Below are 12382 nucleotides of genomic sequence, written 5' to 3' on the forward strand. Positions count from 1 at the left end.
TTTTTGTATTTCTCAATATATAATATTTTTTTATAACATTAGAGAGAAAAAATATTTATTTCTGAATATAAGTAGCTATCCCGGGGAAACTACATAGGCTAAATAAATAAAATTTAAATAATATATAAACACATTATCTGGTAAGACGATACAATTTTCAAGAACATCATTTTTCAATAATCAAGTAAGCTATTACGAAAATAGTGTCAGCCAGGGCATGGCGTGCAGCTCAGCATATTACTCTGGCACATAAATATTAACATGTGAAAATAGTTCGTTCATCATTGATACAAATTAATATAATATACAGCTTAGGTACCGAAATTGATCCCTGAGGGACACCGGCACACATATTGTTCGCCCACTCATTTTTTGTAATATTTTTACACAAATTTTAAGTCAAATGTTTAATTTAATTATGTAAAATAAATTTAGTGGGTTTCCTCTGATTCCAATATGTAATTGCTTCTAGAATTTCCATTAATTTTTTTGCAGATCAATTATAATCAAACCATAGAATAAAGAAAAACACTAGAAGTGCCTTCCATACAAATTTGAATTGAAACAAGTGTTCCATTTAGCCAAACAGCATCCATCTCACTTACACTCGTAGTCCAGTCAGCCTGTGTCGTAGAACACCATTTAGACCAACTAAATAGTATAAAGCTAATTTTTTCCCCATCGACTACTACCATTTAGACAAGTGTTTAGAAAAAAGTCCCCACCCCTACCCCCCTTGCTTCCCCCCCTGTGCCCCCCCAAACATGAAAAGTGTAAGGGTTTCGTAAATCGCGTCTATCTCAATTATTAAACAACATATCGGATTGAAATTTTTTTTATTCTCTTTGCTGTAACATTTTCTACAAAAAAAGTTCAGTTAACTTTCGTCGTAACTTTTACCGTTTGTTTGTAATTCATATGATAAGGTAAAAATTTGTATATTTTTTGGCACATAATTTTATATTTTGTCACAGAACTTTTCAGGCCGACATTTTATGAAAAAATATTTCCTACAAAAGTTGTAGTCCCTGTTATTACCTTTAAAATGATATATTTTAATGTGTACTTTATGGCTAGGAAACGCCAAATATCAACCGTGAAAGTCGGGATGTGACATCAGAGTGTACTGGCCTTGAGGAGGGGGTTTCGGGTTGTTGCATGCAGAGTGACTGATGTCAAGGCCATAAATAGGTCAGTTACGGAAACCCGCCAGACAGAAAGGGTCGCGTCGCGAGAGTCCGTGTTTCACAGTGATTGTGTTTTATGGTTTGTGTTTTACGGTTTGTGTTTGTTTTTGTGAACCAAAATGGAGGGCGAGTCATGTGTTATTTGCAATGAACCTTTATCTGTAAGTCAAAATGTTACAGTTACTTCTAAGGGGATTAAAACTTTAATCGAATCTAGCCTTCAAAGGAAGGACGGCCTACAGTGTAAATTCGAAACTCTTCCGACAGTCAGTATACACAAAGAATGTCGTAAAGTGTATACCCGTAGTAGTTCAATAAAAGCTTACATAGCGAGCTCCAAAAACGTTGAAGATTTTGAATCAAACAGTGCGCCTATAAAACGTAGGTCTAATTCTCAGAAGTTTAATTTAAAAGTGAATTGCTTATTTTGTGGAATGGATGCGGTGGTAAATATAAAGACTCCAACAGAATATAGGAAACCGGTCCATTTAGTTCATACTTTAACTATAAAACAAACTATATCTAAATATATTGAAAATAGGAATGATGATTGGGGTGATTTGGTTAGGTCCAGGCTAGAAGGAGTTGTAGACCTCGTAGCTGCTGAGGGGCGTTATCATTCCGACTGTTATGCTAGGTTTTCGAAACAACCCACTCAATCATCCAGTACGTACGCAGGTCGTGGTAGACCAGTTGACGATTTATTAAAAGAATCATTCATAAAAGTTTGTGATTTCATTGAGGAAAACGATGATTGCCAGCATAGTATTTCTGACCTTTTGCAATTGATGAAAAGTGTGTCAGGCAGAGACCAGGTTTATGAAATTAACTACTTCAAAACTCTATTACTTAGGCACTTTGGTGAAAGACTTCTTATTACAAACATAAAACATAAATCCTCCATCGTTTGTTTAAGAGATGGGGCGGGCAAGGTTTTGTCTGAAACTTGGTACTCTCAAAAGAAAAGCAATAAAGATGATGAGATTAGGAGAATCGTTTCTACAGCAGCAGCTTTGATAAGACAAGAAATTCAAAATCAAGTGTATGATGACTCGACTTACCCCAGTGTTGAAGATATAAGGTCAGGCGGGAAAGATGTTGTTCCACAACTTCTAGATTTGTTTTTAAACGATCTAACGAAGAGAAGAAGGCAAACTTCAGACGAAAGTATGGACGTAAAACGAAAGAGGACTACCATAAATCACATGATATTAAAACTGTGTAGGCCTAGGTCTTTTCAATCACCTGTCCAGTCTGCTTTTGGATTATACTTATCTAGACGGTATGGCTCTAAACATTTAATAGATATTTGTTCATCTCTGGGATGTTCAACGTCATACTATGAGACAGAAATGTACTTACAATCGCTGTTAAAAGCAGGCGGGCCCCAAATTGAGGAAAGGATTTTTTTCCAATTTGTATTTGACAGTATTGATATCAACTTAAGAACTCTTGACGGTAAAGACACATTTCACGCTCTCGGAGGCATACAGTGCGTAACTCCAAAAACAGCTGTGTCGAGTGATGTCCGAGTTCCACGTGTTAAGACATGCGACTTTGAAGGTAAATTCAATGTCCCAGTTTTAATGTATACTAAAAAGGCGAAAAGTGGCTTAAAGTCCTTAACAATAGAAAACATTTCTGAAAATATGCCCACTCAATGCTTAGTCTCAGCTCGTAACATGCTTTGGTTATGTAGTTTTGCTTTTGTGCCAGTTTCACTACCTGGATGGTCTGCATACATGCGAAACTGTTACGATGGTAGACAAAACTTTGAACCATCTTATGTACTGGCTTTGCCTTTTATAAACATAGATCCAGGAAATCCGACTGCTATTTATTCTGCCCTTAGTTACGCTTCTAAAGAGAGCAAGTTAGCTGGCCAGCCGTGTGTTGTCACTTTTGACCAACCACTTTTCCTGAAAGCAGTAGACATTGTTGCAAGTTCTTCTACAGAAAGTGAAATATCTGGAGTAATCGTCAGACTAGGCGGATTCCATCTTCTAATGAGTTTCCTTGGTTGCTTAGGAAAGTTTATGGAAGGTAGTGGAATCGAAGAAATGTGGACCTCTGTTTATGGAAAATCAACGATTCCTCACCTTATGTCAGGACATGCTTACGCAAGGTCTTATAGAGCTCACATGATGACCCAGGCAGCTTTGATGTTACTGCTATTCGAGGAATGTTCATCTCTTAAAGAAATGATTACAAACGACTTTAATGATATTCATATCCAAACAATTAACAAACAAACAACTGTTGAAGACGCCATGAGAGAGTGTAAAACAAATGAAATAATGACAAGACTAGAAGAAGTGTATGAAGATTTGGTTAAAACTAGTAGAACTTCAAAACTGTGGCTACAAGAGTTTAAATTGGTGAATTTGGCTCTAGACTTTATTCTGGCAGAGAGAATCGGCGATTGGAATTTGCACATTAATACAGTCAAGCAAATGATACCGTATTTCCATGCTGCTGGACATTTGCTCTACGCCAAATCCGCACACATATACTTACAACAAATGTTGAGTCTACAATCGAAGATGTCAAATGAAGACTTCGAAAGGTTCGTCAATAAAGGTTTTTTTACAGTTCGGCGTACAGATGGATTTTTTACCGGTATCTGGACAGACATGACCATAGAGCAGACATTAATGCGATCATCAAAATCCATAGGTGGCCTTACTCATGGACGAGGATTAAGCGAGAGGACGCTAACCAAGTTCATTGCTTGCGCTCCTGCATCCCTACAAATTTGTGAGGCTTTCGAGAAGTTCTCTGGCTGCTTGACTCAGTTTGACGAACAGCACACTGAACTTAGATGCAGTAGAAGAGAAAGGGACTTGCAAGATATTAATAAATTTCTCCACCAGCACCTGAAGAAGTTATAAACTTAGTTTCCTGCAACTGCAAAAAGGCTTGCAAAAATAATTGTAGCTGCTTTAAAGCATCACTTGATTGCACAGAAATGTGCGGGAGCTGTGGTGGATCATGCAGCAATGTAACTTTGGTTGAAGTCGAAGAAAATGAAAAACCTCTCATGGAAGTTTAGGATATGATCAAATTAAGATACCGCAATTATTTTGTTCTAAAATAACATCTTTAAAAAATATTACATGCATTTTCAAACCAAAAACTATTTAAAATACCTATTTTCGCTGTATACAAGGACTTATTATTATTTGAAACAAATTTAAAAAGTGGGGAATTTAGGTTTCACCGAGAATCGATTAGTTTTATTTATGGAAAATGCAATAGTGTACCTTGAAGATAAAAAACACTATCACTATACAACAATATCTGCATTGCAACGCCGCGCCGGCCGGCCCCACCTCGACCGAACCCGCCATGATAATCTCGCTGGATATCCAACAAAGTAAGTACTATTTTATATCATTTTAAAGGTAATAATAGGGGCTACAACTTTTGTAGGAAATATTTTTTCATAAAATGTCGGCCTGAAAAGTTCTGTGACAAAATGTAAAATTATGTGCCAAAAAATATACAAATTTTTACCTTATCATACGAATTACAAACAAACGGTAAAAGTTACGACGAAAGTTATGTGAACTTTTTTGTAGAAAACGTTATAGCAAAGAGAATAAAAAAAATTGCAATCCGATATGTTGTTTAGTAATTGAGATAGACGCGATTTACGAAACCCTTACACTTTTCATGTTTGGGGGGGCACAGGGGGGGAGGCAAGAGGGGTAGGGGCGGGGACTTTTTGCTAAACACTTGTCTAGATGATAGTAGTCGATGGGGAAAAAATTAGCTTTATACTATTTAGTTACATATAAAAACACAGGCTGACTGGACTATCGCCTGACATTGCACATCTCCATCCCATTTGAATTTCATAAACACAGTTTTGATTGGAAATTTAAACCTTGATTAGGCAAATATTTGGATCATGAGACATACCCACAAGGCACTTCTTATGTTATTCTTTACTCTACATATGTAAAGAATTCCAATGTATTTTATATATTTGACTCAATACGTTTTTGGGACGAAATAGTTATCTTCTTTGCCCTATTTAAAGGTTCTTTTTGCACTTCATATTTAATATTTATAGTGGTAATGTAGTGATCTGCTGTAGCAACCTCGCATACACACCCTGATAGCAAGTCCACACTTTTATGCCATTACTGTAGGTATAACATATATTTGGTCTATACACATGGTACATATATACACATGTTAAATATTTTCAGTTGTTTTAAATACTCTCAATTGTTATTAGTTATTATACAATATTATGTTCTTTCTATTTTGTTATTTACAATATACATGTATCTACATAATAAATAAATAAAATAATAATACACAAATGTGTTACGCGTTCATCAACAGTTAGTTTTCTTCTATATATGCATTTGATCAGATAATTATGGCTTGCAAGAGTACTTCCGAAAGTAATTACCAAAGGATTTTGTGAATTCATTGAAAATTTAAATTAACATCTCCGAAGAATAAAAAAAATTCACGAGGGCTTATGAAATGGAACCCGTCAATTTTCCCTTTCCCAAAGTTCGGCGGTCGATATAGAATTGCTAAAATATTTATTTGGAAGAGAAATTACATCAACAACATTTTCAAAATAATATTATTCTAGAAGTTTTTCTTTAAACACCAGATGAACTAGACTATCAGCGCCATTTTGAATTATTGACAAATAATAAAATTATTAGTCAACTGTTAGGCTAAACCAGGGGTCGACAGACTTTCAAGTGAAGTTGTCAGGAAACAGGATAACAAATGTTTCAGAGAGCCATAACATCCGAGGGGGGGAGGGAATTAATTTAATTTTAATACAGAATTTAATAGAATTGAAGAAAAAAGACCCTGGTTCCCCAGAATGGTTGGCTAGAGAAATTTTGAGATATGAACAAATTAAGAGAAATAACCGGTTCTTTTCCAGTATCTTTTACGTCAATGAGTTCGGTATAAAATAAAGAATATCTGCAAAAACGAGCTAAGAAGCTAAACCATTTTTTTGGAGCTGATGACCTGGATTTAGAGCTAAATCTAGTTCTAAACGAGCTGCGTTAACGAACCCTGTTCGAGTCAAAGTTCTTTCGACGGCTTCACCTCATAAGGTTAGTTGATTGGGGGGAAAACGTCATCGTTCACTGTGTTAGATGACTGAACAAATCCTGAAACAAGCGTATCTGGGACTGTTGAAATGTGGAAAAAAAAATTGCAGTTTGCAAATTTGATCGTAAATCAAATGTGACAGAGGTAGTTATTCTATCCTCACCCTTGAAAAAAGTGTGAGGGAGGCCTATGCCCAAAAGTGGATGCGAGAAGGCCCATGAAGAATAGATATGGATGGGAGACAACTGATTTGGTTTATTGCCCAAGGGTCGAGTAAAAGCATGCAAAAATCAGTTCCTAGCTATGGACTTATTCTCAATATACCAATCCACGCTTTCCTTAATGGCTAATTTGAAATTTGTAAACTGGAAATTCGGTAGTAAAGAACGGAGTTTTTTGTTTGAGGCAGTCTTCTTGTATTGTCCATCAGCTTGGGTAGTGTCAAATTCCAGGGTTCCATTGAAGCCAACAGACTCCTGAATCACTTTTGCAGCTTCTGCGATGGAGACTTCATCTTCTTCATCCACTGGAAACAAAACAATCATTAAGATTATAAAACTTTTGCCCTAATTTTGAAGAAATCAAGATAAAACCTTTAAACCTACACTAAAAGATGGATCATACAGGATGAGACCATTGTAAGATTGTGTAGGTTCCAAAGAATACTAGTGTGGAGTACTTCAGAGACAGACCAAGGAAGAGGAGGTTAGACTGTGTGGAAAAGGATTGGAGCAGGACAGGACTGTAGCCAGTGGAGAAGGATGCAGCATCTTAAGTTCAGGTTTGGTTCGCTAACTCGCCTGATAGAATGATGGGCTCCACACTTTCATAGTCTCTCAGCACCCACACAAACAGCTTGGCCAGGTCCAAGGAGTAAATGAACTGGCGCAGAGGTTTCCCAGTTCCCATCACGGAAAATTTCTCATCACCTAAAAGAGAATTAAATCAATGAATACAGTGCAAGTAAGTACACCTATTTATGGAAGCACGTATTTTAATTCAGTTTGACCAGAAAATGTTTAACAAATTTTAGTATATTTAAATGTGATGTTATGATTGACTCCCGAATTTGATAGTTGACTTTGGGCAGGAAAAACGGTATAACTCAATTTTTCTTAATAGTTTAATTTATTTTTTATGTTTCTTCCATACCTTTGGTTTTTATTTTTTATTTAGCATCTAATAAATGACACATTTATATATGAATTTAAAAAAAAACTCATTTCTGTGCATGTCTACCAGTGATAAAAAATAGAAAGTTTGATATTGGACTTCTTTCAGAATTATGCACCACAAAAATTTTCTGAATACCGTTTAATGTGAATAATGTTCACTTGAGTCGTAGTAATTTTTTAAAGATACATTATTGTCCTTTCAACATCATGTTGTTGTCATTTAAAACCAAATAAACAATTACAGTGCCCTCCATCACCACACATATTTTATTGAGATCACTGAAGGAAGGTGTCTTTTAAATTATCTCCTCGGATATATACAGAAAAAAGAAGACCTCTCTCTTTGGCGTCTACCATCTTCCTGATGAGTGCGGGGATGACGTGGCTGCTTTTGAGGTTAAAGTTGTCATTGGCTCCAAACACATTGCACGGAATAACTGAAGTAAACATGCAGCCGTGCTGTTCATGGTAAGCCCTGAAACGGAGGGAGCCCAAGTTAGATGGTTATATAAATACAGTAGGCTCTCACTAATCCCCCCACCCCAAAAACCGGCATGTGTTCAATTAGTAAAAGCGACAGATTAAAACAGGTATTTCATAAAAATAAACAAACACCGCCACACTCCCATCATAATAAGTGGAAAATATTGGCAGAGCAAGGACTGTGCTAGACAAAGGATAGAACCCACAGAGCCTGAGACGCTTTGAACTGCTGGACTATATTGTCACAGATACCAATAAAGAATACATAATACAGTTAGATCTGATTACCTATTGGAAATATCTATCAATCTCTTGGCATAGCTGTAACCAAAGTTTGAAGGGTGCGGTGGGCCATTGTGAACCTGAAAATAATATAAAAATTAATTATAAATTAGGAATTCCAGTCGAAGATCTTAACTCCACCTTTTTAATGGACTTACTAAACTTGACCGACTTATCATCAGGCGCATAATGACTGATTTAGTTTGTCCTTTCAAAATAGCGAATGGCAGATTGGACGCCATGGATTTAACGAAACTTATTACTTTTCGAGTACCCACGCGTAAGACAAGACAGACTGCTTTCAATAATCTTCCAAAGTCTGCTAATTATTATTTCTAAAAGTTGTCAATTCAGGGGCTACACAGACTAGGTAATAATTATAGTTCAATCGATGTTTACCGCCACTACTCAGCGACCAAACTAAAAAAAAACAATATATTAGAATATTTACACTAACTTACACTAACAATATATATACTAACTAACCATCACGCAGTTTCTCGCAGGGGTAGGCAGAGAGGACGGACCGCCAAACAACTCGGTCTTGGCATACACTTCTTGCCTCATTCACATTCATACATTTTAACTGATCCACAAAATTTATTTTTTCTTACATGCACACTTTATCTTAATATAAATTTTTCTATGTTCCATAAAACACCCAATCGGGCGTAATAAATGTTTGTTGATTACAAATTTGCTTTACAACAAACCATTCTTCTTTATACCAATACAAATGTTAAGCTATTTTTTGTATAATACCCAATCATTATACAATCTAAATTAGAATATGCTTCTGCTGTCTGGGCCCCATACCAACAAAAATACATAGAATTATTAGAACAAATCCAGAAAAGATTTCTAAGATATTTTTATATGAGAACGCATGGTGAATACCCATGATTTATGCATCACATAGATTTGCTCTCCGAAACGCACTACGAAAGTCTCCAATCTAAGAGAAATAGGACCCTTCAAGTAACAGCTTTTAAAATCATGAACTATTACATTGACAGCCCATACCTCTTGGAATGCTATAAATTGTTTGTACCGAACAACTACCGTCAGGGTCGACGCCACGACTTGCTCTGTAGGAGAATTATTTCAGACCTGGTTGTGTTACACAGAGTCATTAACAACTTAATTGATAGTCCTGCCATTCTTGCCACTATTAAACTACATGTGCCGACTAGGAATACAAGACAAAATATAACATTCTTCTGTGATACATACTCGACCAACTATCAGACACACTCACTGACCAATAGGATGCATGATCTGGGCAATAAGTATGGGGATGCTATTGATTTATTTATTGACTCCATATATAGAATTAGGCATAATCTACACCAACACTTTGTTGAATCCTACAAATTAGAGTAGCGTTGGTAAATTAGTTTCAATGATTTGTCTTATATGTAATGTTGTTTTAATTTCTTTTTTTACTTTATGTTACTCTTACGTTTTACTAATATTGCTTCATATTTTTTAATATTTTCTCATTATACTTGTAATCACAATTTTACAAGTGTGTATTTTGTACCTTCTTTAAAATGGATTACATCTATTTACTGTCAATAATCTCCTGTATAATACATATTCTCCTATGTACACTGCATCATGTATCACTTCTATGAAAAAGCCTTTTTAGGCTTATATATATATATAAATAAATAAATTCCACACGGAAGAACAGACGTTATAGCCCAGCATAACATGACAGGAGGTATGGTGCTGCTAAATGATACCCCTAGGTCTCTCGACATTTCCAACATTGGCCTTGAAGATTTCAAAAGTCATTTTAGGCAAGAACTCTAAAATATCAGTTATTGCAAAATGTTTCATTTAAAGCTTTGTATATTATATTATAGGATTACATCAATCTGTAATGCACAAAAAAAAAAAAAAAATTATAAACATGTGCTAAATACGAAGATGCTCAACAAAAAAACATTTCATATTTATTTTACTAACAACAATGTTATTAAATATTGTTCTGCTTCAACTTTAATAGTACCTATCTTGTACTCTTATTATTATTTATTGAACAACTATTACTTTAATGCACAAAAACTCTCGGCGATAACTAGTATTGTACCTGCTTATATTGTCCATACTCGGCCTATTATGTTATGTAATATACACTCATTATTGTACTTCTGATCGATCACCTCCCCTTAAGCATTGTATACATGTAAAAGCCTTCATGGCGTGAATAAATAAATAAATAATAGTCCTTTGTGTCAAGTACAGCAACGGGCGAATTCTAATACAATTAAATACAGGTAGGTACATTTTGGACTTGATGGTGTTAAATGTCTTACCATAGTTTCATCGATCGGATAGGTAGTCTTGTCGGGGAATATGCAGGTAGACAGGCAAGACACCACTTTCTTAACTCCAAATTCCAAGCTCGTTTGTAGAACATTGTCGTTAATTTGAATATTACTTCTCTGAAACATAAAAAAACCTTTTATTTAACAATCTCCATAAAAACAGGTGGCTTACTCCGTATCTTTCGAAACTCTCCTGCTACCGGTTTAGCCACGTCACAAACCTGTATTAACCCTTTCCTCACGGTGTTAAAAAAATCCACGTCCTCCGGTGCTATACACTCTGTAAATATTTATAAATTGTAATTACTTAATGCAATACTTAAATCTAATGCGGAGGAATACCAAAAAATTTGAACCCTGTGTTGAGTATATTTACAGGGATATTTTATTAATTAGAGACAATGTTCATTCCGTTGACAGCACCGGCAAGGAAAGGTTAAACCACAAACTTACTGGTTTGTTAACCCAAAAGATACAGAGTAGGCCTCCTGGTGTAGATTTATTTATTTGTTTTAAGGAACATAAACAGTCTTATATTAATTTAATATACAAAGGAGGATGGAAAAGAAACAGACCAATTATAAATGTACACAGATGGTTGATTTGGTAATATACAACTAAGTATAAATAAGTAATGAATGCAGACTAAAATATAAAAAGCAGGACTAAGTAACAAATTTAAAGGCCGAACTAAGTAACAAGTATAAGTATAAAATGGAATTAGAACAAATGTAATACACCTATATAATGCATTATATAGGGTTTTCCAATAAGAGGTGTTATTTTGAATAGCCCGCTATTTCAGTAGATGTTACTTTTGAACAGTGGCGGCTCGTGACTTTTGGGTGTACTAGAGTGCTAATATTATAAAAAATGGCATTTCTGATGTTGTTAAAGCTGAAAATGATTTTTTATTTTTTTTCGAAAATCGATTTTTTGTATGAAGATTTTCAGGAAATTTCAGTATAGCCGTGCGCCGCACGGAATTCCTGAAAATCTTCATACAAAAAATCAATTTTCGAAAAACAAAAAAAAATCGTTTTCAGCTACAACAATATCAATTAAGCCATTTTTTGTAATATTAGCACTCTAGTAACCCAAAAGTCACGAGCCGCCACTGCTTTTGAAGCTGTCATTTTTTGACATTTGACAAATAGAAACTACGCCATTAATAAAAATGGAACGATACACGCTTCAACAACGCATTGAAATTATCAAAATACACTATTATTAATTATTAGAATTCCATCCAAAAATCATCTTGAGTGATGAGGCCCGTTTCCACCTCGGTGGCTTCGTCAACAAGCAAAATTGTCGCATCTGGGGCTCAGAAAACCCAAGAGTTATTGTTGAAAAGCCTCTCTATCCTCAACGTGTGACTGTTTGGTGCGGTTTATGGTCCAGCGGAGTCATTGGACCTTACTTTTTCGAAAATGAGGCTGAGCAACAGTTACGGTGAATGGATTGCGCTATCGAGAGATGATTAATGATTTTTTATGGCCGGAATTGGATGGTATTGATCTAGACAACGTTTACTTTCAACAAGACGGCGCTACGTGCCACACAAGCAACGAAACCATTGATCTTTTACGGGAAAAGTTTCTTTGAATATCAAAATAACACCTCTTATTGGAAAACCCTATACAAGAATATATGTGTTTTTAAGTATACAGGACGGATGTGGGAGTGGGAGACAGGTTTTGGCGTTGTAGCGGGATGGGGCAGTTATCATAAAAACAATATATAAATTAATGATGTTATGTTCCGATAATACTTTTGGCCATGAACAATAAAAATACGTCTTAAAAACATACATCTA

General features: G+C 35.4%; 1 protein-coding gene across 4 annotated transcripts in view; it reads right to left on the bottom strand.

Annotated features, from left to right (window-relative positions):
* Positions 1-4937: 4937 nt before the first annotated feature.
* LOC149410650 (GDP-L-fucose synthase-like) overlaps positions 4938-12382 on the bottom strand; it is a 35427-nt gene continuing 27982 nt past the window's right edge. For all 4 annotated transcript variants that reach the window (XM_089648105.1, XM_089648107.1, XM_089648104.1 and 1 more), the window contains exons 4-8: positions 10552-10680; positions 8234-8307; positions 7798-7937; positions 7088-7216; positions 4938-6813 (exon numbers count right to left, since the gene is read on the bottom strand). In XM_089648105.1, the coding sequence (XP_089504231.1) occupies positions 6578-6813; positions 7088-7216; positions 7798-7937; positions 8234-8307; positions 10552-10680 (708 nt within the window). In that variant the 3' untranslated portion in view covers positions 4938-6577. The remainder of the gene's footprint in view (positions 6814-7087; positions 7217-7797; positions 7938-8233; positions 8308-10551; positions 10681-12382) is intronic.

Source organism: Hesperophylax consimilis, chromosome 27 (genome assembly GCF_061612785.1).
Source record: "Hesperophylax consimilis isolate HC1 chromosome 27, BYU_Hcon_1.0, whole genome shotgun sequence".
NCBI classification, from domain to species: Eukaryota; Metazoa; Arthropoda; class Insecta; order Trichoptera; family Limnephilidae; genus Hesperophylax; species Hesperophylax consimilis.